The 27,553-nt window shown below is 40.7% G+C and overlaps 2 protein-coding genes across 2 annotated transcripts; one reads left to right on the top strand and one right to left on the bottom strand.

The window, feature by feature from the left end:
* Nucleotides 1-351: 351 nt before the first annotated feature.
* Nucleotides 352-13,510, bottom strand: derl1 (derlin 1). Its single transcript, XM_034698349.1, has 8 exons — nucleotides 13,190-13,510; nucleotides 9,363-9,474; nucleotides 9,214-9,278; nucleotides 6,887-6,913; nucleotides 4,130-4,225; nucleotides 3,857-3,909; nucleotides 2,744-2,854; nucleotides 352-1,243 (listed from the first exon to the last, which is right to left on the bottom strand). The coding sequence occupies exons 1-8, from the start codon at nucleotides 13,340-13,342 to the stop codon at nucleotides 1,099-1,101; spliced, it is 762 nt and encodes a 253-aa protein (XP_034554240.1). The 5' UTR covers nucleotides 13,343-13,510; the 3' UTR covers nucleotides 352-1,098.
* Nucleotides 13,511-15,428: 1,918 nt separating this feature from the next.
* tbc1d31 (TBC1 domain family, member 31) lies at nucleotides 15,429-27,272 on the top strand. Its single transcript, XM_034697856.1, has 23 exons — nucleotides 15,429-15,855; nucleotides 16,604-16,744; nucleotides 17,114-17,229; nucleotides 17,384-17,562; nucleotides 17,704-17,855; nucleotides 17,998-18,157; nucleotides 19,016-19,216; nucleotides 19,318-19,488; nucleotides 19,584-19,663; nucleotides 19,749-19,895; nucleotides 20,542-20,675; nucleotides 21,354-21,487; nucleotides 21,586-21,765; nucleotides 21,850-22,082; nucleotides 22,174-22,246; nucleotides 22,380-22,459; nucleotides 22,559-22,694; nucleotides 24,469-24,561; nucleotides 24,771-24,899; nucleotides 25,093-25,287; nucleotides 25,495-25,564; nucleotides 25,641-25,811; nucleotides 26,341-27,272. The coding sequence occupies exons 1-23, from the start codon at nucleotides 15,785-15,787 to the stop codon at nucleotides 26,496-26,498; spliced, it is 3,204 nt and encodes a 1,067-aa protein (XP_034553747.1). The 5' UTR covers nucleotides 15,429-15,784; the 3' UTR covers nucleotides 26,499-27,272.
* The last annotated feature ends 281 nt before the right edge of the window (nucleotides 27,273-27,553 follow it).

Below are 27,553 nucleotides of genomic sequence, written 5' to 3' on the forward strand. Positions count from 1 at the left end.
GGTATAGTTTTTAGAGATTTCAAGTAATGGTTTCTAAATAAACATGATGTAACAGAATGTACTTCTATGTATTCATGACTGCACTCATGCTTTGTGAAAATATGTTTAGAGATTTTATAAGAAGTACTTTGAATACTTCAGTATTTCTAAAAGGAAATACTTCAGTACTTTAACTCAAGTCATAATTTGACTGAACAACTTTCACTTGTATTGGAGTAATATTTGACCTGGAGGATCTACACTTTGACTTAAGTAATGAAGACGTGGACTTGGTCCACCACTGCTATACTGACATGTGTTTGGCTCATGGAACAAACATGGCAGACAGTAACGACACGCTCAGACTCATCCTTTCAATAAACAATCGTTATATTTACAAAAAAAGAGCAGAATCCCAACATCACCTGATTTTGGTTAAGATCATATCTTAAGACAGAGGTGGATCGGTCTGAGGCTTAAAAAACATCTTACATCCGTGTTTGTTCAGACCTGGACACAGCGCTCTAACTCCACACCGCCCATGTTATGTGCAGGGACGCCTGAGAGCGCACTGCAGGTGCATTTATAATTACAATGTAATCTGATATGGCGTCACAGAGAGGAGACAAGAACACAAGAATGTAAATCTACAGCGTGCTGGTGTGCAGCTGCAACGTCTCTGGTTGTGACAGTCTGAAGGCAGGGGGAGGAGACATGGCAGGCGGGGTGAAAAGAAGAGGACAGGGAAGGAAGAAAAGGGGAGGAGAGAGTGTAGTGTTGCATAAAAAAATCTGTTTATTCGTATTGTTTTCTAGCTGCTTCACATGACATCAGCAGCGTTTGTTGGTGTGGAGCTGGCTTAGCTCGGTGAGTGAAGCTGAAGCCAGAGTCTGAGTCCTGCTGTGCAGAGCTGTCTCAGTTAAAATGTTTGCTTCCTCTAAACAACAACAACCTATCGTATCCTCAGAACAAAAAGTGTAAGACAAACTTTAAATTATAACGTGAAAAAGAAACAACTTTAACTTGAAACATCCACTGCACAGCCATTTTGTGATCAGGAGCAAAGGGGGGTGGAGTTGGAGGGTGGAGCTCTCTCCTCTTTTCTCCTCTTGTCTCCTCTTATTCACCCCCAAGACGGTTGCCTTCGCCCCAGTTGTGTCTTCCTCCTAGCCCTCCTCCTCCTCCACCCTGAAACTGTGCTGGTCTGCTGGGTGGGACACCAAAGCCTGACACCCCTCCCCTTCTGTTGGGGAAGAACCGATACCTGCAGAGAGGAGGAGAGGAGAGGTGTGAGTAAACTCTTAAGCATTTCTAACTCCTGCTAAGTTTGAGGGCATGTTTTTACATTCCCTGTGCAGTCATCACTAAAATACTTCCCTTCATTGATTTAGACTTCAAATTCTTAAACAGAAGAGAAGCCAGAGTGAATACAAATCATTCTTCATCTCCTTGAAAAACAGCCTGAGGTCACATGATTCACACTGAGCTATAAAGAAGCTCCTTTAGATCTCATGGGCCTTCAAAATAAGAGTCTGGGTGCTAATGTTTCAATGGATTGCACTTTTCCGGACTTTCAATCACTCCAAGTACTTTCACACTTCATGTCTCAGTCACTCTTTCACACACAGACACTTATAATCTGGTGGCAGAGGATGCTATGCTGCCTTCCTTCAGGTGAAATTTGGGGTTGCCTAGAACACTTCAAAGTTTGGTCTGCAGGAGCCAGGGATCAAACTCTACCACCCCTTTAGCTTTTTAAAATCCTTCCACGCGTGTAGGTTGGGTCACACAGATAAGCTCCACACATGTTCACACCCTGGTTTATTACTTCCTTGTTGCCTCTGGTGTGTTTCATTTCATAACAAGCTGAAGCTATTTGAGCTGAACACCAACACAGAGGCCCCAAGTGCTCATTTCAGCATAAGGGTTCATGCAGAAGCACAGTGTTATAACATTGATACTTGGGAACAGAATAGAAAACTCATTTTAATAACACTGAACTGTGACCTCAGAGTGACAACAACAGCTTTTATTAGCAATGCTAGGCTAGGCCGGGTCGGAGGAGAATCTTTGCCCCAAGCGGAGGAGTTTAAGTATCTCTGGGTCTAGTTCACGAGTGAGGGGAAAAGGGAGCGTGAGATTGACAGACGGATTGGGGCGGCGTCTGCAGTGATGCGGACGCTGTACTGGTCTGTTGTGGTGAAGAGAGAGCTGAGCCAGAAGGCAAAGCTCTCAATTTACCGGTCAATCTACGTTCAAACCCTCATCTATGGTCACGAGCTGTGGGTAGTGACCGAAAGGACAAGATTGTGAATACCAGTGGCTGAAATGAACTTTCTCTGCAGGGTGTCTGGGCTCAGCCTTAGAGAGAGGGTCAAGAGCTCAGACATCCTGCTGGTGAGATTATATCTCTCAGCTGGCCTGGGAACGCCTCGGTATCCTCCCAGAAGAGCTGGTGGAAGTGGCCGGGGAGAGGAGTGCTTGGGCTTCCCTGCTGAGACTGCTGCCCCGGCGACCCGGACCCGGATAAGCAGAAGAAGATGAATGAATGGATGGATGGATGGATGGATGGATGGATGGATGGATGGATGGATGGATGGATGGATGGCTATTGCTCATACCAAATAATGTGAGGCTGCTGCAGCTCTTTAAGAAATCAACTGTTGCAAAGTCTTGCTTTCAAGCAGCATATTTTCTCATACTTAAACGTGGCCTTAATGCTCTGTCATACAAAGGAAAGCACAGAGTGTCAATTAAAACTCACAAGAACTCTGGTGTGGAGAGGAAGGAGCGTCCACCCAGGTCCATGGGGTACTTGAACATGAGGAAGAAGTAGAGATGACCCACCAGGTTCCCCGTCAGCTCATTTACAAACCTGCAAGATGACATCACAGAGAAGAAAGGTACCCAACCGCCTGAGGATTAATATCACTGTCCCAACATTTACAACATCAGTCTATTATTTCAAAGCTGCGTCTGCTACCTAACAGCAGAGCTGTCAGGTAACAGAGTACAAATACTTCATTACCTTACTTAAGTAGAAATTTGGGGTATCTATACTTTACTGGAGTAATTCTTTTTCAGACGACTTTTTACTTCTACTCCTTACATTTTCACACAATTATCTGTACTTTCTACTCCTTACATTTTCACACAATTATCTGTACTTTCTACTCCTTACATTTTCACACAATTATCTGTACTTTCTACTCCTTACATTTTCACACAATTATCTGTACTTTCTACTCCTTACATTTTAAAAATAGCCTCGTTACTCATTTCTTTTCGGCTTGTTTTCATTTTGGCTTGTCATCGTTCAGAAAAACACATTTATGTACATTGACATTCTAATAAAGGCTGTTGATATATATATATACATATATACATATATGGTCCTTTAATGTATTTGCATTGTATGAAAATGCCTTCATTTTCAATGGGCATGAACGTGGCTGAAACACACCTGAAACAGGTGTAACACAAATATTTGAACATTAACATATTAATAAAACATTATAGTCATTATGGCCTTTAGAAACACATGTTTTTTGGGGAGGTGGGGTAGTGCACTATAGGCCCCTGTGGCGCAGCCTAAGCTTTTGTCCTTAATGGCATTTTTCCCCCTTACATTACTTTTCTACTTGAAGTAGTTTTTGAATCCAGAACTTTTACACTTTTACTTGAGTAAAAAGCTTGAGTTGAAACTTCAATCCTAGTATCTATACTTCTACCTGAGTAATAAATGTGAATATTTTTGACACCTCTGCCTGACAGCCGCCATCCTTATTCAAACTGTAATTTTATATGTGAATACACAGGGTTCACAATATAACCACCTCAATGTGTCTTCCATTAGAATAATAAACCAGTCACTTACGAGCCTCCGATGATGAAGTTGAAGGCGAGGATGACCCACGGTAGATAGTGTGCCTGAGACAGAGCAAAGTGTGAAGAGTTGTTAATGTGACACTTTGAATTACCCCTGTGTTAAGTAATAGAACGGTTCACATGGTTATAAATATAAAGTGCTTTAAAGATCACAGTGAGGCCATAAATACAGGCCCTTTGATGGGACTATCAAATATGAGACACCTTTAGTAAGACTTTCTGTTAAATGTGATGTGACATGAGGGATTCAACTTAAAGCTACCTTGAACCTTGTTCCGAACCAGAAGGACACGATGGTGTCTTTGTTGAACTGGGCCCACACGTAGAGCACCGACATGATGAGAGGGATCATCAGCAGCTGAAAACAACAACACAAACAACAGTGAGTCAACACAAACAATATGAATAAAACTGCTGGGTAGACACCGTAGACGTCCTCCTGCTGTGGACGTTCCAGACTCTAGCTGATACAGACGTGCTGGACTCCAGCGGCAACAGCTACTACTACTCGTCTCATCACTATCACCGCTCCCTCTCTCTCTTACTCCCCTCTATCTGTCTTTCCAGACCCAACTCGGTCGAGGCAGATGGCTGTCTAACATGAGTCTGGTTCTGCTCGAGGTTTCTGCCTGTTAAAGGAAGTTTGTCCTCTCCACTGTAACTAGCTAAATACTGTGAGGTGCAATGCTCATGATGGATTAAGGTGGGGTCAGACTGAGTCTTATCCTGTCTTGGTGTTGGGTCTCTGTTCATAATTTGACATAGAGTGGTCTAGACCTGCTCTGTTTGTAAGAGTCTTGAGATAATGTTTGTTGTGATTTGGTGCTATACAAATAAAGATTGATTGATTGATTAAAGGTTTCCAAGTCTCACATCAGGACCACTCTTCTGATAGTTAAGAACAATATCACCTAAGATCAGTTGGTCTTGAACGAGCCTCGAGGCCTGTTTGATGAAGTCGACTCAGAGCTGATACAGATGAGTCAATAATAGTTTCTGTTGATTGTAGATGTGTTAGGAATTGGACATGAATAAGACAGTCATAATAAAGTCTGACCTTCATAATGTGATTTTTTTGGTCGTTCATGTCTACCATTTGGTGACATCTAAAGATCCAAGAAAAAGTGAACATGGTACTAAAAACAGTCACCGGTCAGAGATATTTGACAGCTTGAATTTATTGGTGTGTTTTAGAAAGTTGAATGTGAAATGTGACACCATGATTAAAATATGCATCCAGAGCAGCCCGTGTCAAATTAGGTGGATTTGTCATGTGAAGGAGGAATGACACATGATCATGTTACAGCAGTTTGAGGGAACTTTTAGGAGAAAACATGCTGAAGATAAACCAGAAAAATAGAAAAATAGATTTTATCTTTCATTTTTGGTTGATGGAAAAGTTTAACATTTTGTTAAAATAATAAAGATATTTGTTTTATTACATAGAACACTTCGGATGCTGGTCAGAGGTCAGCAGCCTGTTGCAGAAGCTCCGAGACCCTTATGTCCTTTTTTACACTTATTTAAACTTTCTATTTACACTGTGTAACATTTTTATATACTCTAAAATTGTATTCTATTCTATTTATTCATTTTTGTTTTTATTTTGACTTTATTTAAATTGTTTCTCTATTTGTGCTCAATTTTTTTCTACCCTTATTCTTGTACTACTCATGCTTCTGTATCAACCAAACCAGCTCCTCCAAATCTCACCACTTAGCATCTCCTAGCTCAACTGTATCGTCCAATCAAAAAAGAGGACATTAAGTTCTGGGAACAGTAGTTTCTAAGAGTTCCTTGTCCAGGAAATAGGACTCTAAAAACATTGTGTAAGTCAGTGAAGTGTGGAGATGCTGGTGGTTGCTCCATCATTTACATGAATTTAACAAGTAAGGTTGATAAGTATAGGACCACTAGTCAAACTTGACTTTAAGGAAGCTACTTCAGCGAGTCTGCAGTGAAACCCTCCAACAAATATCTCACCTGTTCATAGTAAACCACTGCTTCTATTACAGCGTTGCACACACTATACACTCATCATGAGAGTGAGAGTGAGAGTGAGAGAGAGAGAGAGAGTGAGAGAGCAAGAGAGAGAGAGTGAGGTGGGGTTTGATTTTGGGTGGAGGTTTTGTGAGCGCGCCGAATCGGGTGAGGACATTGAGATATGCTGTATAGGTGACACCATCGTTCATTAATGCATATAAAATATGTAATATATGGTTGATATGTATGTGATGAATATAATATGTAATGAATATGGTGTGTGATTAATGTATATATGGTGAGTGTAATGTGTTGTGAATATATATAATGTACTGTATGAATTTATGTGCTTTGGCAATAATATCTCGTTGTTCATGCCAATAAAGCAAATTTGAATTTGAAAAAAATTTGAGTGTGAGAGACAGCAAGAGAGAGTGAGAGTGAGTGAGAGAGAGAGAGAGAGAGTGAGAGCGAGCGAGCGAGAGAGAGAGAGTTATTTTTATTTTTATTATCATTATTATCATTATTATTCATATATTTTCTTTCTTCTATACAGCTCTGTTAGTTTAACATTGAATCTTATTATTCTGTAATTGTTTGTAATTTTGTGTTTTATTTCTTTTTAAGCTTTAGCGATGATTACGTATGTTTTCCATGCTAATAAAGCCCTTTGAATTGAATTGAATTGAATTGAGAGAGTGAGAGCGAGCGAGAGAGAGAGAGAGAGAGCAAGAGAGAGAGTGTGAGAGACAGCAAGAGAGAGAGAGTGAGAGAGAGAGAGAGAGAGAGAATGAGAGAGACAGCAAGAGAGAGAGAGAGAGAATGAGAGTGAGAGAGACAGCAAGAGAGAGAGAGTGAGAGAGAGAGAGAGAGAGAATGAGAGAGACAGCAAGAGAGAGAGAGAGAGAGAGTGAGAGTGAGAATGAGAGTGAGAGAGACAGCAAGAGAGAGAGAGAGAGAGAGAGAGAGAGAGAGAGAGAGAGAGAGAGAGAGTGTGAGAGAGTGAGAGTGAGAGTTAGAGAGAGAGAGACCTCACCTGCATGTTCATCATCATCCCGACTATCTGCAGCGAGAGTCAAGGACAGGAACCTCACAGCTCAACACAATCACAGCTTGAACCTTAAGATCATCACTGTGATAAACGTATGCAGTATAACGTTTTACATAGATACCATACACACCATCTAGATTGTATAGGATGAAAGTATTTGGTGATGTTTTGTGTTGGAAATGCAAAGAGGAAACTGGAACCTTCCTCCACTGTATGTGGGAATGTGTTTTAATCCGATCTTTCTGGACTCAGATTCTAAATATTTGAAGTAATTGGCTTAGAGCAGAAGTCTCCTCAAATCCAGAGCTCTGCTTATTGGGGGATAAATCTCAGTTAACCAATATAACTAAATGTAACTTCTCTGTCATTTCGGTGGGTACAACAACAGCTTGGGTCTGTGCAATGACTGAAACTGCATCCTATGAATGTATGCTTAGTAGATAAAGTGAAGACAGAGGGGAGGGGGTGACCCGGTGGGACAAGTTTTGGGACTACATAAAGGTAGATAATGACCCTCACTAGGATTCTGGTTTTCTTGTTTTGTTTGCTTCCCCCAGGTGAATCCTGCAATACTGTATACGTCAGCAACATGTCTATATGTATGTAGAAGCAGGTTAGGTATATGTGTGTGTGTGTGCAGGTATGAGTACATGTACAAGTGTACATGAACATATTAGTTGATATTATTATTTATCCACTTTCTTTTGGATCTGCTGCCTATCATTTTCCATGTTTTTTTTTTTTGCTAAGTCTGTCACCACAGTCAATTGTTCGTTATTTGCCCAAAAAATCTCTAAAGAAAGTGCAACTTGTTCAGAACGCTGCTGCCAGAGTTTTAACACAAATAAAGAGGACAGATCACATAACTCCTCTTTTAATATCTGCACTGGCTCCCTGTTTCTTTTAGAATTGATTTTAGTCCTTTTCCTTGTTTGTAAAGCTCTGAACAGCCTCGCTCCTCTAGACATCACTGATTTTATGTTCGTCATTTTATGTTCCAGCCCAATCACTGAGGTCCTCGAAGGCTTTCTTTTTAAATGTTCCTTGTGTGTCTCACACACAGAGAGAGAGCTTTCTGTTTTTATGCCCCTAAGGTGTGGAACTCTCTGCCTCTGGACATCAAAATGGCGAGCTCTATGGATGTTTTTAAAAATAAACTTAAGACTTACCTTTTCAATCTGGCTTTTAATTTGGAGTAATTATTTTTAGCCCTTGACTGCATTATTATTGTTTTAATCATTGCTTTAACATTTATTTATCTTATTTATTTATCTATTTATTTCTTGTATTCATCTGATCTTGTCAACACTACCTTATTTTTAACTTTTCTTTCCACTCTTACTTATTTTATTAATTTTACTGTGTTGATTTATTTTATTTTAAAGTATTTCATTTATAACCATGGCTTTTATAATGTTACCAATGCTGTTGTTGTCTGTCTCTCTGTTATTCTGTGAAGCACTTTGGGCTGCATGTTTATATGTATGAAAGGTGCTGCATAAATAAAGTTGAGTTGAGTTATATATTGCCTGTTCCTGTATGGAGAAACATATTCAGTTTGCCATGTACCAAGCCTTTGAAAATGTCCATAAAAACTTAAATACTAAAAAAAAAACAAGATTATCACTGTGGGTTACTGGGAGGTTGCCAGATCCAATCCCCACACAGACTGATCCGCCACTTTCCTCTTCTCCAGTCAGGAATCCAACCTCCCACACCCATCCCCGCTACTCGTCTGGGGTAACAGACGCAGACTTAAGATAGAAATCTGCCCAAATGTGTCTAATAAAACAAGAGAAATATAGAAATGTGGATGAAAAGTCAGAGCTGAACTCCTGACAGAACAGTGCAGAGATGTGGCCCAGGCTGTACTGCTGGTGCTGCCTGTGACCTAGATTAGGTTTCACTGCTCTGCAGGGGTAGACTGACACTGGGCCACTGGCACAGAGCCACCCTGACATGGCACAGTGCTGCTGCAGAGAGAGAGAGAGAGAGAGAGAGAGAGAGAGAGAGAGAGGAGAGGAGAGAGAGAGAGAGAGAGAGAGAGAGAGAGAGAGAGAGAGAGAGAGAGACAAAGAGAGAAAGAGAGATAATTACACAGAGAGACAGAGAGAGAGAGAGAGAGAGAGAGAGAGAGAGAGAGAGAGAGAGAGAGAGAGAGAGAGAAACAGAGAGAGAGAGAGAAACAGAGAGGGACAGAGAGGGACAGAGACAGAGAAGACAGATGAAAGAGTAACGCAGAGGGGTGAAGACATCAGCATGAAGCAACAACTGAAGGTGGAGTTGTTTTTTGTGCACCAGTCAAAGGATACAACGATGCAGATCCAGTTGAAAAATATCATGAAAATATAGTCTGCAGGTTTGCCATCAAATGCTCCTGAAAAACAAACACAAAGGTTAGCATTACAAAGAGTTTCATGTCTGCTTAATAAACACAAGCCTTTGTGGGGGTCAGGCTCACCTGTCTCTAGCCGTGTGGAGTAGTGGTAGAGGAAATACAGGTTGACCATGTACAGAAAGCCAGTGTTTGGTGTTATGGGGAAATACAGGGTGGATGTGATCGGTCTCCAGAGCTGAAACAAAGAAACAGAATCAGAATCAGCTTAATTGGCCAGGTATGCTTGAACACACAAGGAATTAGTCTTGGTAAACTGTGCTCTCTCTGTAAAAAAGGCACAAGAATAAGGCATACAAATAAAAAACAAATAACATCAACTATAAACACAAAAGAACAACAAATAGGCATGACCAATATGTACAGACTGAAATAATATGATAATAGTGCAGTGGTGAGTAGCAGAGGTAGTTTTACATTACAAAAGTATATGTAGGTGATAGTTAAATAATATAAAATATACATTGTATATATACATGTATATTTACAGAGAGTATTTATCTGACAGGTATGACACTGTTATGGTTTAGTGTTCATCAGAGTGACAGCCTGGGGGAAGAAACTGTTCTTATGACGGGTTGTTTTGGCGCACAGTGATCTGTAGCGCCTGCCAGAGGGGAGGAGTTTTAAGAGTTTGTGTCCAGGGTGTGAGGGGTCAGCGGTGATGCTACCTGCCCGTTTCCTGGCCCGGGACCGGTACAAGTCCTGGATGGGGGGCAGGTCGACACCGATGATTTTTTCTGCAGTCTTTATAGTCCGTTGCAGTCTGTGTTTGTCTAGTTTGGTTGCAGATCCAAACCAGACAGTGATGGAGGTACACAGAACAGACTGGATGATGGAGGTGTAGAACATGATCAGCAGCTCCTGAGGCAGGTTGAACTTCCTGAGCTGACACAGGAAGTAAATCCTCTGTTGGGCCTTTTTCCTGATTGTGTCTATGTGGGAGGTCCACCTCAGGTCCTGGGAGATTGTGGATCCCAGGAACCTGAAAGAGTCCACAGTAGACACAGTGCTGTTCAGGATGGTGAGGGGTACCGTCTTGAGCGGGTTCAGCTCCAGATGGTTCTGACTACACCAGAGAGCCAGCTGTTCCACCTCCTGTCTGTAAGCAGACTCGTCTCCGTCCTGGATGAGACCGATGACGGTGGTGTCGTCTGCAAACTTCAGATGTTTCACCGAGGGGTCCCCTGAGGTGCAGTCATTGGTGTAGAGGGAGAAGAGCAGTGGGGAGAGAACACATCCCTGTGGGGCGCCAGTGCTGATGGTCTGGGTGCTGGATTTGGTGCTCCCCAGCCTCCCCTGTTGTCTCCTGTCAGTCAGGAAGTTGGTGATCCCCTGACAGATGGAGGCCAGCACTGTGAGCTGGGTGAGTTTCTGGTGCAGGATGTCTGGGATGATGGTGTTGAACGCTGACCTGAAGTCCACAAACGGGACCCTAGCGTAGGTCCTCGGGGAGTCCAGGTGATGCAGGATGTAGTTCAGACCCATGTTGACTGCATTCTCCACCGACCTGTTTGCCCGGTAGGCAAACTGCAGGGGGTCCAGCAGGGGGCCTGTGATGTCCTTCAGGTGGCTCAACACCAGTCTCTCGAAGGACTTCATGACCACAGACGTCAGGGCGATGGGCCTGTAGTCATTGAGTCCTGTGATGGTGGGTTTCTTTGGGACTGGGATGATGGTGGAGCTTTTGAAGCATGAGGGCACTTCACACAGCTCCAGTGATGTGTTGAAGATCTTTGTGAAGATGGGGGCCAGCTGCTCAGCACAGACTCTCAGGCAGGAGGGGGACACACGGTTTGGTCCTGGAGCCTTCTTGGTATTTTGTCTCTGGAAGAGCTGAATTACCTCATCAACACATGAAACCATTTAAACGTGTACAGAAATCAGCACAGTGTGGTTTGTAGAAGGATCTGGACTTGAAAGGCCGAGCTTGTGAAACACATGTAGATAGTAAATATTGACCTATAAGCACTAAAGCATGATGACATCAGACTCTGTCACTCTGAGAGACTTTGTTTAAAGGCAACAGAGATCAGAACAGAACAACATGGAAGGGTTGATGGGAGGGGTGGTTTTCTGTTTCCTGTTTGAAGTCCCCAGGGGAAAATAACACAGTACCATATCAAGTGCAACACTGAAGTGCAACAGCTTGTGTCGGCTCCTAGAAACGACTCGAAGCACTTCAACACTTCAGTCATTTATTGATATTATCATCAGTTTAGTGAACATTTATTTCCAAGAATGATTAAAACAAATCTCAGTGGAGGAGGAAAAGTGACAACAAGGGATGTTTTGTAGCTAATAATATTGTAGAAAGTGCACTGCCATGTAGAGATAATTAGATTCATCATGGTTTCATGCTTATATCCCCTAAAGGCTCATTTTCAGCCACAAGGTTACACTTGCTAAGCAGCCAAACAAACAAACAACAACAGTTTAACAAGGATTTAAGTTTACAGAATACAAGATGACGATTTTGTAGTGAATGGACCAGTTTGCTTTGGTGGGTTGTAAAGATGCGTCATTGATTTTAATATGCTTTAAAACCTCCTCTCAGGTGCTTTAAATAAAATAAGCAATGCAGCAAAGCATAAAGATAAGATAAGATAAGATATTACTTTATTGATCCCCCTGGGGAAATTAAGTTGTTGCAGCAACCCAGACATAAGTACAATCAAGAAAAAGTTTCAATTAGTAAAACAAAATAAGTAAAAATAAAAATAGATAAATCAAGATAGAGTAAGATAGAATACAATTTAGATATATACAATGTTACAATGGATTAAATAGAAGTAATTTCAGGCAGTATTAAAAATGATTCAGTAGTGACAGGTTGACATGGTGTGATTATGGTTTGGCAATGACAGATTAAGCAATGTAATAAACAAATATGGGTGTCTAAAATGACCGTAAATTGTAGTTAACAATAATAATGTAATATAAAGAAGATAACTATATAATATAATGTAATATGCAATATGCATTACTGCATGAGAGAAAAGACTAGAGATAAAGACTGTGCACTACATGTAAAAATGCACCACTGATTAGTTTAATGTGGAACAGTGCATCACATTTTTACATTATTAAAGAATACAGATATATTTTTTAGGTAATACAAGTTTTCATTTTGTAAGTATTTACAAATGACTATAAAATTAAATGAAAAAATCATCATCAACCAAGTGAGAAACTTATTTCTACATGACAGAGTTGAAACCGGGGCAGATCCAGACTCTTCTGACTGGGATGACTGGGACCCTGACTCATGCTGGGGTGGTCTGAAGGATGTACACACACTTCACGATTTTATCAGATGTTAATCACAAATACCTGAAACCCTTTCATACTTCATTACACACTCAGTTTGGTTACACCACTGAAAGTAAGTATTTGACAGGGTTTATCTTACAGGATGCAAATATTCATTTCCTCTGCTTCACTTGTAACTTCAGTTTCAAACTGGTGTTTAAGGAATGTTACAGGAGGAGGGATATGTAGTAAAATGGTCCCTGAAAGGCTGCTATATAACATAAAATACCAAACAACTCTCTCAACTTTGTGTCAGGACAAATGAAAACAACCTGAAACACATGAAAACTGCTGCTGCTCTTTCACCTCATCCATTAAAGCAACGTCCCTCCCTCCAGGAGTTTTAATACTTCTTCAGTGCTGGTGTTATACTCTCCCCTTCTTTAGGTGTTGCTAAATAAAGTCGCATTTTGACAGCTGCCGGAAGTGGTAACCTCCTACGTCTCAGCCTCTGATTGGCTGTCCGGCAGGCCTGTTGTGTGAACCCTGTTAGCAACCTGCTAACTACCCGACCAAACACCAAACACAGCAACCACAGCCTGAGTGACATCCTCCAACAAACAGAAGAGAGCACCACTTACATGAAATCTGCTTAAGACCAGCTCAGGAACCAGGATAAGGTTCCTGAAGTCTATCAATCCTAGTTTCCCAATGAAGGGGACAGCGATGGAGGCAGCGAACCAGCTCCGAGTGATGAGCGGGATGCTTCTGAACCAGTCCCCGATGTCTGACATCTTTCCATGCGATACCTGCCGACTATAACACCGCGACAAAAGCTCCTCTGTAAAAGAAACTACTATAAATACAAAGCAAAGATCCCTGACTGCGTTTCTGTTCAACCTGCTGCTCTGCTAACTTTACATGACGTGGCTAATCAAAGACAGCTAGCTATGAAACACTTACTGACGTCAACGCGTACATCCGGTTCACCTTTTCAAAGTAAAACTGAATAAAACGCCGATATAAATTATGTCCCAATATCTAGAATGCTGAAGTATTGCTGATTGAGAAAGATCTGATATTCTTGGAAAATAAACATGTTTATCGGAAGAAACAGGAGATCAATTTGTATTAATGAGACTAAAACATTGTCAGTTTCCAGATATCTATATTTATATAAATATATAAATATATCTAGATATTTGTTTTTAGGTAACCTGGTGCAATTTTTATCGTGCAATAACTTACCTTATCTATTTATCAGATAGAAGTGTACATAGTGTGTATATATCTGTATATCTGTACTTTATTTTATTCTATTCTATTCTATTTTATTTTATTTTATTTTATTCTATTCTATTCTATTCTATTTTATTTTATTTTATTTTATTTTACCCTTGTCATTGCTATTTTTATTGTTATTATATTTTTTAACTATGTTATTACATTGTTGTATTACCCTGTCCCGTGTTGTAAGCTGCTGTAACAAAATAATTTCCCCCAACGGAGGACAAATAAAGTATATCTTATCTTATCTAGGAAAGCATTTAGTGGACATGTATCTATACTTTATACTTACTTCATTTCAACATGATGACATGTAGAGCCTTGTTTTCTTGTGGTAGCTAGATAATCTTCTCTCGATCTAGAAGACAATCTGTAGGATGATTCCACTGTCCACATTGATGAGGTATTTCAGCTTTATCATCTTAAGATATAGAGATACATACGCGAACCTTTACAGACATACCATGCTCTTACTTTGAAGGAAAATAGCACAACCGGATCTACTTTTATTGTCCCACAACAGCATGTACAGTTTGCATTATTGTTTTACTTCCAGTGTGTCAAAGCCTTGACCATTCAGAGACAGCCAGCTGCATGTGGAGGCGTGTCAGACACACACAGCTCAGTCTACTTTCCCTACAGCAGCTACCCGAGGAAAGAGCTGCCTGAAAGTTAATGTGCACATTTTACATTTTGGGTTATGAATGCACCTTTTAAATGAAGACACAAATAATAATGCTAAACATATTCAGTAAAAACTCTGATTGAAAAAAAAAACACATTCAATATTTTTCTTAAAGCAATTGCAACAAAAACGTATTATTTGCAAAGAAATCAGTGGATGTTTTTTATTTGTCATCTTAATTTATTTAAGTAAAATAACAGCCCTGTAAACTTGATGTTTGCCGGGCTGTCAGCCGACTTGTCAAGATACAAGATACAGAACAAGGATATTATATTGTAAAAAAAAATGTTCATATCAGCAGAATATGAAATTAAATGTATATATTTGTCTGGATGCAACTTTGTTTCTAAATGATGTTAAAGCACCTGTGAGGAGATTTTAGCTGGCTAAGAAACAGACTTGAATTAATACTCATTCCTCTGTGTTACCTTTAAAAGCATACTTCTCAATGACCAAACCAAAAGCTTGTTTTGATATTACAACAACAAATACAATTTAAACCAATACTACTACTACTACTACTACTACTACTACTACTACTAATAATAATAATAATAATAATAATAATAATAATCCTCATCATAATGTGGTAAATCATTATGAGAGCTTAATAGAGGGAAAACTCAAATATTATAATATATAAAAAAACAAATATTTGAACTGTTTTATGTACTGACTAAATCTAGGTTTTCATATAGAACATTTAATTTGTAATTTTTTTTCACATAATAAAGTTCAAATCAAGAATTGTTTCTTTTTACTATCCAGCATCCAGTTATCCCTGAATCAATAAACACTAGAAACAAAAAGTTAAAGTTTGGAGGTGAAATCCTTGATCATTTCTCAGCAAAGTTACAATTGCGCTTGTATTTCAAGTGTTTAGAACTACAACTCCCACAATGCATTCCTCTATTTACCACGTACGTCAACTGTAGGCGACAAAATAACCGTCCAAACCTAAACATGTAAAATAATCAATCTGATCCTGAAGTTAAAGGGGTTTACGACTGTTTCTGTCACTCAAAAGACAGGTTTCCCTCTAGTGAACAACTGAGTCCACAGAGTTTACATGTCTTTAAATAAGAACTTTATCATGATTTTACTGAACGGTACTTTTTAAATTTCGCGCTGCTTGCTCCGCCTCTAAACGGATTAGCCTGCTAGCATTGAAACTAGCCATGCCACTGAGTCAGTAACATTCCATGTAAGAAAGGAAGAGAGGCTGTTCTCTGTTTTTAAAACTTATATACAAGTGTTTTATTAAATGGAGGTGACAGACGTCGGAAACAAAGAAGAGGGGAAAGTATGGTATCGAAAAGCAGCTGCAGGTAAAGGGTAAGTCTTCATAGCTTAATGCTGATGCCTATGTAGGTGTTTGGGGAACACCTTTCTGATGCCTGCAGTCACTTTATTTGGTTAATGGTGAAAGAGAAGTCATTCATTTAGCCTTCATAATGTTACCGACGTCGAACTGCTTATACTACATGTTCAGAGACACTTGTTGCACTCTTCATATAACACACCATAGACTGTAAATAAACTGTACCACACAGACACGTCAATAGCAAACACACTGACATATTATGTTATTGTACACTCATAAGAAATGACAATAATACAAATCCAGCAAGGCCAACAATGCGAAGATCATGTACAATAAATGGCACAATAAGAATAGATCATAGCTCTGTGGATACAAAATCATACAGGGGTGAAAAGCTTGGACTTTTAGTCAATTCCTATCCCTTTATTTATTTATAAGTCAGCTTTGAAACATTTAGAATTTTGATTGTACAATTGATGACTTTTTAATGCTGGATAACAATATTTGTAACAATAGTGGGTAATTCTTTGTAGCACATCTGCAGCTGCAGAACCTCCGGATGTATTGAGTCAGGAGAGAAGCTGTTGCTGGAAAAGCCTCATTTGTTCTGGGTGTACTGTAACCAGTAGAGAGCAGCCATGGTTCTCTGTGATGTGTCTTGAGTGTGACTCTGTTGTGTGACTCTGTTGTTTCTCTCTCTCTCTCTCTCTCTCTCTCTCTCTCTCTCTCTCTCTCTCTCTCTCTCTCTCTCTTTCTCAGTGTGTTGGTGACAATAGTCCGCACCACTCAGCAGGCTAAGACGGTGCGTTTCCTCCATGTGGCCTTCGACACCACAGGAGACTCCTTCCTGGCTGGAGATCACCATGGCAACATCTATGTGTTTGACATCAGTAGAAACAGGTGACACAATGTGTTGTGTATAACTTGTTTTAAAGTTGTGAGATAAATGAGTTTTAACACATCACAAATATTATGATCTACTCAGTGTCATTCCTTTGACCTCCTGTTATCAAAGCAGAACTCAGGTTATTTCATTTCTCTTCCCTTCCCTGGACTTTCTCTATTTCAAGCAGAAAAGACACGTGTACACCTTCATCTTGTTCCTAATACTTTATTTTACCAAAAAATAAATACTGTTTTATTGATATGAAATAACATTTTTTGTAAAGCAGAGCGTGACATCAAAGTGAGCAGCTCTCCCCCTCAAACGTAGCTTTCTTTCACATTAATCTCATCATACTTCTTTTTTTGCTTTTCTTCATGGTGCAGGTTTCGTCTGGTGCAGAGGACGGGTCAGGCCTGCACTGCTCTGGCTTTCAGCCTCCGCCGGACTACAGAGTTCCTCGTGGCCCTGACTGACTACACCATCAAGTGCTTTGACAAAGGTAGGAACTCAAGGGATGTTTTGAGTTCACATGGCTCAATCACATACACACTTTTTGAATAAAACCTGCGATCATTTCATTGTGTCATTAAAATAGATGCCTTTAGGTGTAAACTAACTCATTCTCTGTATTTACTGTCTGTGTCTCTGCACAGACACTAAGCAGCTGGTAAGTTGGATGCGTGGTCACGAGGGAGCGGTCTCGTCCATCTCTGTCCACAGCTCAGGTCGCTACGCCATCAGCACCTCCTCTGACACGGCTCAACTCTGGGACCTGGACACCTTTCAGAGGAAGAGGAAGCTCAACATCAGACAGTCCGTGGGCATTCAGAGGGTAAACACGCAAACAGCCTAAATACAAACTATGAACAAAAATAAAACAGATCACGTCATGATCACATTTTTTTTTATTCATCTTGAGCTGACATGCTCTCTGTTTTCATTATTGTTATGATCCTGGATATTTGTGTTGCAGGTGTTTTTCCTGCCTCTCAGTAACACCATCCTCAGCTGTTTCAGTGATGACTCCATCTTTGCCTGGGAGAGCGACACACTCTTCTGTAAATATCAGCTTCCCGTACCCAACAGTGGACCCAAAATCTCGTACAAAGCCTTTGCTGTCACACGGTGGGTCTCTCACAGCAACAACCAACTTGCTTAGAAATCAGTCTAACTCTTTGGACTACATTTCCCATCATGCCTAGCCTTTTAACACCTCATAAGCCTTAAACGCTAATCAAACCCCAATGCACCTGACTCATGTTGACAGTGACGGTAAGAGCCTTGCTGCTGGTGGACGCTCCAACCTGCTGCACCTGTGGTGTTTGGACAGCAAGCAGCTGATCAGAGTGATTCAGATGCCGACGCAGGTTCGAACCGTTCGACAGCTGGAATTCCTGCCTGACAGCTTTGATGGAGGCGCTAGCCAGGTAAACGAAAAACCTGCAGTTTTTTGCAGTAATGATGTTTTATCTATTCATTAAAATTTCCAAACATCTCAAATATCGGGGTATTTTTAGTTGTGAGAGCGGGAGAAAATCTCTCGCTGTTAGGCTTTCAAAATTCCGGGATTTTTTTTTAAATTGGAAACTTTCAATGGGAATAAATGTGAATTCATGGGAATAAACGGGAATAAAGCAGGAATTGACTGAATTGAAGGTGGGCTCTTAATAGAAAACTTAAATATATTTGATCATAATCCTGACTAAAACAACCAGATTTCATCAAGTACAGTTGAATGTCTCTGCTATTCCTCAATCATATGCCCATAGCACACTGCTTACTGCAGGGCTATTGAGACCACGCCCCCTACATGCACTGTGCATTCCTCCATCACATGAAGCACAGGTGGCACTTGGTAATGATTAACTTACTAATATCAAATTGAATTGTATTATTTTGGATGGATGTCTGCTTATAAGAAAACAAATATTTATTCTTGGATATGATGCCTTTCCATTAAATTATCCTCAATTCACAGTTAATTCCCATAAATTCAAAGGGAAAGTTTCCATTTTGGAATATTTCTAAAATTTCCCAGCTTAACTTCCCATGGAAATTTACCGAAAACTTTATGGAAATTTTCCACCCCTTTGCAACCCTACTTGCTGTGAGGTTCGTGTGTGAAAGGCAGACCCTCAAACATCAGGGCCTAAATGTCCCATGTGTGAAAGGGGCTTGAGAAGCTCAGTAACACATCTCTGTATATATGAAATGTTAACATGTTTCCTCTCTGAACATGTGCACCTCCTTCTGTGCTTGAAACGTTTTCGTTTTGTTCTCTGTAGACGCTCGGCGTGCTGAGTCAGGACGGTGTGATGCGATTCATCAACATTCACACCTGCAAGCTGCTTTTCCAAACTGGCTCCCATGACGATGCCATCACCTCAGTGACAGTTGGTCCTAACGGCCGTCACATCGTGGCCATCATGGATAACGGCAGCGTCAATGTTTACAGTGTTCAGAGTCTCACACAGGAACTAAACAAGGTAACTAACTGTGGGCTGAGATAACAGCACAATGAGCGTGTTAGGAGAGTGTTCTGATGGAGTATTCATTGTGTGTTTGTGTGTTTGTGTTTCTCCTCCAGCCTCCTTCATCTCAGGTGGCCGTTGTCTCTGGTGAAGCTGATCAGGAATATTCAAATCTGAAAGTCAAAGTCAGGTCAGCCGCTGCTCAGAGGCCGGCCAGGAGTTCTGGTCGGAGGACACAAGTGAAGATACTCAGACCTCCTGCTGGGTCTGCAGCCGAGGATAAAGAGGTGAGAACAACACACACGTATGGCTGTATATTTGTTTTCTCTTTAAAAGACTCAAACAAAGTTTCAACTGTTTGTCTGTTTCTATCCATCAACAGAATGAACTGCCTGCTGGTCTGAACAGAAAGAGACTTGTTGCTATGCTCAAGGCGTTTGGAGAGTATCCTGCTAAATACAGGTAGCACTCTGAGGACGTGGATTCAAACTTTCATCACTTATCACTTTAATATGATTCACCTGATTTATGCTTGTGTCTGTCACAGGATGTTTGTATGGCGCTCTTTGTTGTGTCTCCCGGAGAACCATGCCGTGTACAGCAGTCTGACAGATAAAGGTCTACATTCAGCCTATCTCACTCTGCAGGAGAAATACCCCATCAAGAGTCACAAGCTGCAGAGGGGGCTGCAGAGGTATCTCCTTTAGTTAAACACACACACACACATTTTGAGCTCAGGATTTTACACTCACATACACCACCAGTCAAAAGTTTGGACACACCTTCTCATTCAATGGTTTGTATTTATTGTAATTATTTTCAACATTGTAGATTAATACTGAAGACATCAAAACTATGAAATAATCTGGTTTTGCCATAATCTGGATTACAACAGTAGTCAAATAGATCTATCCATTGTGTACTAACCCTACCTCTGAACAACACAACTGATGGTCTCAAACACATTAAGAAGGCAAGTCATTCTACAAATGAACTCTTGACAAGGCTCATGTTCATTAGAAACCATTCCAGGAGACCACTTCATGAAGCAGACTGAGAGAATACTAAGAGTGTGCAAAGCTGTCATGAAGGGAAAAGGGGGCTACTTTACAGAATCTAAAATATAACACAGATTCTGCTTTTTTTAACACTTTGTTGTTCATTCAATAATTCCATACATGTTCTTTCATAGTTTTGATGTCTTCAGTTTTAATTTACAGTGTTTACAATCATTACAATAAATACAAACCCTTGAATGAGAAGCTGTGTCCAAACTTTTGACTGGTAGTGTATTTTAAATATACTGTATGTATTATGTGGTTGTTCTCTCCTCTCCACAGGGTGTTGTCTGCCCTGGCTCACTGGGCAGCCATCTTTGGGGAGGTGGAGTACCTTCCTCTGGTGGCCTTTCCGTTCGTTAAACTCTTCCAGAACAACCCAATGCTCTGCTTTGAGGTGGTGGCCACTGTCATAGGTACTGATAGGTTGTTATTATAAAATGCTGTTTCCCTTTTTAAACATTAAGAGGTTTCTACACTGTTACTCATCAAAGCTTTGTTTGTGAAAGCAATTGAAAACATTTACCAACATATTTGAAGCTTCACACTGTTTAAGGCTGATGCTGAGTCCAGTATCTTTATTATTAATATTTATTATGTGTCTAATCAGTTTTATTGATATTTTAGTGCCTTTATTTATCTTCAACTTGTATCCTTACCCTTATATATTTATTGATTTATTGATTTATTAATTTATTTGAACTATTTACATTCTTATTATTTTGATGCTTTCAATTATTTTGAATTACATATGTTTTGTTGTTTTTAGTCTATTCTTCAAAATCTTTTTTTGGTGTGTACTATGTTTTGCCATTAATTTATTTCTGCTTCTTTCTTGTTTTCAATTACTGCAAAGCACTTTGAGTTGCATTTGAAAGGTGCTCTATAAATCAAGCCTGATTGATTGATTGATTGATTGATTGATTGGTTGATTGATTGGTTGATTGTTGATTCGTTCTGTGCAGTGAGGGAACTGCCACATTCATAAGCATACAATGACGCTGTTTTTCAGTAAGTTGTAAAAAATGTCTCTTTTTTCTGAATGTCTTAAATTTCAGTGAAGCTATCCTCACTTTGTTTCTGTGGTTCTACAGTAAATTGGTGTCAGCATTGGTTCGAATACTTCCCCAACCCTCCTCTCAACATTCTGAGCGCGGTGGAGAACGTTCTGGCTCATCACGACAAGGAGCTGCTGCAGCACCTGGTGGACTGTGGCATCACCTCCCAGGTAGCAGCAGCACACAGACACACAGCTGGTGGAGAGGAACCACAGTTTTATGGATTCTTGTTAACATATTTGACTCTGTATTTCTGTATCTGTCTCAGCTGTATGCCTGGCCCCTGCTGGAGACTTTGTTCTCCGAGGTTTTGACTCGTGACGAGTGGCTCAAACTCTTCGACAACATCTTCTCCAACCAGCCGTCATTCCTGCTCATGGCCTGTGCGGCTTACATCACCTGCTGTCGTGAGCCTCTGCTGCTCTGCTCACAGAAACAGGACTTTGAGGTACATACCATCTCCTCTCCTCTGAAAACGTGAGTCAGTGGGTCATAAAATCCTCCCTCATGTCCTCTGTGTTTTTTCTTTTAGTACTTCTTTCATCACCGGAACAACCTGGATGTGGGAGCCATGATAAAGGAGGCGTACCGGCTCATGGGCAGCACTCCGGCTGACATCCATCCTAAGACTTTGTTCTCTGACTTTACACCCCTGAGCAAAGGCCAGTACCCTGTGTTCAACCATTACCCAGAATTCATTGTGGAGTACCAGAGCCGGGAGCGGGAGAAGATTCGACTGCAGGAGCTGGAGTATCTACGTGAGAGGTGAATGTCCTGACATTCATTGAGCTAAGTACATGTTTTATAATATCATCGAGTCTTATGTGATGAACCCTGTGTGTTCTGATCTCATCAGGCAGGAGGTGTCAGCCTTACGTTCAGATTTTGTGCGTCGACATGCAGAAGAGGAGGCCTATTATGCACAACAGGTGGTTTTTCAAAACTCTTTCTCAGCATAGACTCTTTATAATGAACAGCTTTGGCTTATGTTTATTGTGCACCTTTATCTACATTATTAAAGTTTACATATGCTGAATTGTGTTTTTCCTGATTTGATCTCAGGAGCTGCTGCAGAAAGCAGAGGAACAGCGTAGAATCCTCCTCGCACAAGAGGAAGAAAAACTGACACAGCAGAGGGCAAAGTAAAAGAAGGAGACACTTTAAACCTCTGCAGTTATCAGACAGATAGAATGACGTTTGTGTAGCAGCACTGTGAGCTGACACGACTCCATCCACTGCAGGTTGGCAGCCATGAAGAGAGAGCTGAAGGTGAAGGAGTTACAACTGCTTGATGCAACCAGAAGACGTTTCCTCAAACACCAGCAGGACCTGAGAGCCTCACAGGTCCAGGGATTAGAGCAGGAGATCAGCAGGAAGGTAAACATGACGTCGTCATTCAGATTTAAGACCTGTCTTTGGAAAGGGTACACATCAGGCAGAGGACCATATCTTTTTAAAGTTGTGTTTTTCTGTGCTGTGCTGGATTTAGTGTTTTTTTTATTACAGACACTTAACTGATTGGCTGACTTCTCTTGGGTAATCCCCAGAGGTGTCACAAATATTCACATTCATTACTCAGGTAGAAGTATAGATACTAGGGTTTAAAAAGACTTCTGTAGAAGTTGAAGTATCAACTCAAGATTTTAACTCAAGTAAAAGTGTAAAAGTACTGGTTTCAAAACTACTTCAGGTAGAAAAGTAATGTAAGGGGAACAAAATGCCATTAAGGACAAAAGTTTAGGCTGGGCCACAGGGGCCTATAGTGCACTACCCCACCTCCCAAAAAAAACATGTTTCTAAAGGCCATAATGACAATAATGTTATATTAATGTGTTAATGTTCAAATATTTGGGTTGCACCTGTTTCAGCCACGTTCATGCCCATTGAAAATGAAGGCATTTTCATACAATGCAGACACATTACAGGACCATATATGTGTACTACTGAGCATTAACATGTTTCATTGAGCGGAAGATATGATGACTAGTTGCCTATAAGTATTGTAATGGTGCAAAAGTCAAACTTCACAGGCATGTTATCAACAGCCTTTATTGGAATGTCAATGTACATCCAAGCATCAAGCACCCACACACATTCAAGACCCGGAACAGCTGGTGTTGACCAAAAGGGTCTGACTCAACATGAAGGCTAGATCGCTTCAGACTAATCTAGGCTTGCCAAAACGTTTGATTACTTTATTCAGACACTATCACAACACGCAGATAGAGGTAACAAATAAGAAACTTGGCAGGCAGCAATGCACTATAACAAATCCATAACAGATCACCAGTGCCCAGCTGATGGTGCCAACTGAACTTCTGTTAGGGATTCAACTTTTCCTGAAAAAGCACACACACACACACACACACACACACACACACACACACACACACACACACACACACACACACACACACACACACACACATAATCTACATCAGTTAAGCACAGAACATGTAACAGAGAGTTACCAAAAGGCTTTGTTCAGCAGCAGAGGCAGCTGGTTCTTAGACAGACACTTGCACACACACAGATGAGCACACTCACCATTGAAGACCTGTTTGTGTGGTTGTGTCTGACGGACTCACACACAATAATAAAAAGTCCATAACAACCATCAGAAAATACAGTAGTCCGCTTAGCTTCCTTCAGACTTTTCTGGGCATGTCTCTCTCCCTGACGTTACTCAGGGGATGCGCTGTTAGCATGCTGCATTCAGGGGTGAAACAAGAGATGCAGGAACAAATACTAAGCTGGACAGACCGTTACAGGTCCAAATAATTGCTCAAGCCTGAATGAAAACAAGACAAAATGAAATAAGAGTAACAAGACTATTTTTAAAATGTAAGGAGTAGAAAGTACAGATAATTGTGTGAAAATGTAAGGAGTAGAAGTAAAAAGTCGTCTGAAAAAGAATTACTCCAGTAAAGTACAGATAGCCCAAATTTCTACTTAAGTAAGGTAACAAAGTATTTGTACTCTGTTACTTGACACCTCTGGTAATCCCAGCAGAGTCATATCAGATTGTAGATCCTGAGTGTGATCATTTTCTTGTCTCTACTTCTTAAAATGTTGACCCACTTTTTACACTAAATGACTAACTTTCATGGTCTTCATGAGCACAAACAATAACCTCTATGTTGGACGACAGACGGACCTGCGGGAGCGAGAAACATCTGCAGCAGTTCAGGATCTGGAGGTCAGACAGATGGAGCTTGAAGCTCAGAGGAGGCAACTTGAACAGGTGACAAACATTCAACCGTCTTCCTCCTCTGCTGTTGGGTTTCTCTTTTTTGTTTCTCCATTATAACCAAAGTTATAATCTGATTAGGATTATTACAGTCAGATATAGACTTTAGTCAAACAAGAAGGATTTGTTTAATGTCACTAGCAAGTTCCTGATTGTCGTGATTTTTGTGTCTGATGTTTGTTTGTTTTTCTCACTTCCCTCAGCACCTGTTGAAGGAGCAGGAGCGCATGGGACGGAGGGTGGAGGAGGAGGTGGAGATAAGGATGAGGCGGGCAGAAAGAGAGGAAGAGAGCTTCACAGAGCTGCTGCACAGTACAGAGACAAACATACAGGTCAACAGGAACACAGTGAAGGAACTGTTTGTGGAAGTCATTAAATATTGACATATGTTGTCATGGATCTCCTCACACTCATGCATCAGTGTACCCAGACTCTATCAAAGCCACACAGTCATCCCGGCTCTGATTTGGGCTCCGAGACGTCTCCTCTAGTGTTCATGAGCCTTCTCTCTGTACACACAAACAGGCCCTGGAGGAGTCCCTGGCGGAGGCATGCCAGCTGGGCTTAGACTCGGACTGGCAGAGCGAGGTAGCGGAGCGGCTGCAGCAGGTGGAGGCTGAGCAGGAGAGGAAGAGAGAGAGACTGGCAGAGCTTCACAGACAAACCCTGGCAGAGGAGGAGAGACTGGCTGACACCATGAGGGATGTGGCAGGAAGGAAGGTGAGAGCAGCAAGAGTGTTTTTGTAAACACATTTGTTTACATAATTGAACTGATTCATGAAATATGTCTTACATACAAGCATTTGTGTTTTCCTAATTTAAATCATAATGCCGAAAATACTTAAAGTGATATACTACTGAAGACAGATTGTGGAATTTAGAAAAATAATGAACTCAATTGAACACTAAGTACTTTTTAATTTTCAGTGGGAGGACGTGATGAGAAGCAGAGCACAGTTGCAGGAGCAGCATCAGCCCCTGTCCTCAGCGCACACAGGTACTCTTTAATTCCATTATCCAAAACTGCATCTGATATTTCACATGTAGTTATGTATTACTTTGTTCTGCACCAGATGGGCAGAGACCAGCAGGGCCTCAGAGACCCAGTACCAGTGCTGCTGTCTGTGTTGGAACCAACACTTCAGGTCCACCAGTCAAACCCAACTCCACCTCCATGAAGCAGACAGGAACCAACATGACGTGTCTGAACAGCCCATCATCTTCAGAGAGCACGTCCACTGTCTGTGAGTGATCCTACATGTCATCGTGTTTTCAAAAGAGAAGATCTGAGTTGATTTGAGATTGAAAGGACTTGATGTTGTAAATTTGTAGTTCATAGAACAAATGTGAATCATCACACCAGCACGGCCCTCTGCTGTGTTGTCTGTTACAGGGAGGTAAGAAAGGGGTCAGTGGTTATGAGAACAAAGTGAGTTCATAGAAGTGACCATTACAGACTTTTAGGAAGTACTCTGCTGAACATTTGATCAAATAGTGAATCATTTTTGATCAATAAAATGCAATAAAAATGAACATTTTATTTCTAAGGTTCAACAGTGTGAAGCTCAGCTTTGCTCAGTTTGCTATGTTGTAAAATTGAAGAGAAAAACATCAAGTCATCTTATTGTAGAAGCCAGAAGGATTACATGTTTGGTATGTTTCGTTGCAACAATTGACAAAAGAGATCAATCAATCAACTAATAAATTCCCTTGTTTCATCTTTATTTAATAAGACCATTATGATATTCCTATCCATTTTTTCTGTCCCATCAGTCTCTCTGGACCGAGGCCGCGCCCAGCTGGACAGCAGCGAGCGGGAACTGCTGAAGGAAATCCGAGAGCTGAGACAGAAACTTGCAGCAAGAGCCAGAGAGAGCAACTCAGCCTCCTCACAGTCTGTCCAGAGTCTGTCCTCGGTCTCTGTCCAGTGACCACACACTGCTCCGTGTCCCCACAGTGTCACCAGAACATCTTCTCATCTCGAGCAAGCCACAACAAGAAACATTGAATCAGACTGTTTCTAAGTGCTTACATGCAGCGTCTGTTCCTCCGTCTATAATGACATGTTATTAACGCAACCAAAGACAAAGAGTTCAACTTCCTGGAAACCCACACCTCATGAAAACACATCTTTCACTGTGACTGGATCACTCTAAGGGAAGAATTAGACTCTTCCTTTTGGTGGAGGCTCTATATGATGAGCACATGACTGTACAACTTGTTGTAGTGTGTTAAAATGTAAGGATTCAAATGCTCCCACTCACAACGACAGCTTTATTTATTTAAACCCAGCTTAGTCTGTAGCCACACACACACATACAGATATCAAAGTAGACCCTGTGTCTAACTGCTGTTTGTAATGATTAGGTATAGTATTGTGTGATGTATTATTACACCTCTGATTATCATATCACCTTTTATATAATGTTAAATTCTGTTATTTATTCTTTTTTTTTTGCATAAAGATCAACTTTGCTTTTTATTGTCTGAATGAATTGACCTGATGTGTCTTCTATAAATGTGTTTTAGTTTTTGAAACCCTGGTTCAGCCCTCTCTTTCTTTATGTGTGCTTGTTGATGCACTTGAGTTACTTCTTTTAGTTTTGTAAACCTGATGGTTGGTAAAGTTATATCATTTTAAAGCTGCTCTTTCAACTCTTTTAGTTCACATTCAAATATATTCCAGAAATAATGACAAACTGAAATGACTCCTTTCTGTGTTCACAAGTTGCAGGAGTAGAAATAAGAGGATCTAGTTTCTTTACAGCCTTCATAATCAAGATATTCTTATTGATCATGATTACTTGTTGACTTTTCGGTATCTGTGTTGATTATGTCAGGACAATAAGGAAAAAAAACAAGTTGGACTTCATTACAGTGAGGAAGACAAAGCTGAAGAGCTGCAAACCACTGGGCCTGTGTTTCCCCTCAGTGTTCAGTCAGGGTGTGTCAGCAGATCACTCATTCACACTTTCTCTTGGCTTCT

This window comes from Notolabrus celidotus, chromosome 12 (assembly GCF_009762535.1).
Source record: "Notolabrus celidotus isolate fNotCel1 chromosome 12, fNotCel1.pri, whole genome shotgun sequence".
In the NCBI taxonomy this organism is placed as follows: domain Eukaryota; kingdom Metazoa; phylum Chordata; class Actinopteri; order Labriformes; family Labridae; genus Notolabrus; species Notolabrus celidotus.

Bases quoted from the DNA above. Each gene is read 5' to 3' on its own strand.
- tbc1d31 (XM_034697856.1), top strand. From the start codon at position 15,785: ATGGAGGTGACAGACGTCGGAAACAAAGAAGAGGGGAAAGTATGGTAT. The intron at 17,230-17,383 runs GTAGGAACTCAA...GTCTCTGCACAG, and splicing joins CATCAAGTGCTTTGACAAAG to ACACTAAGCAGCTGGTAAGT. The intron at 24,900-25,092 runs GTCAACAGGAAC...ACACACAAACAG, and splicing joins GTACAGAGACAAACATACAG to GCCCTGGAGGAGTCCCTGGC.
- derl1 (XM_034698349.1), bottom strand. From the start codon at position 13,342: ATGTCAGACATCGGGGACTGGTTCAGAAGCATCCCGCTCATCACTCGG. The intron at 9,279-9,362 runs GTGAGCCTGACC...TTTGTTTTTCAG, and splicing joins CTCCACACGGCTAGAGACAG to GAGCATTTGATGGCAAACCT. The intron at 4,226-6,886 runs GTGAGGTCTCTC...TGTTGTTTTCAG, and splicing joins GGATGATGATGAACATGCAG to CTGCTGATGATCCCTCTCAT.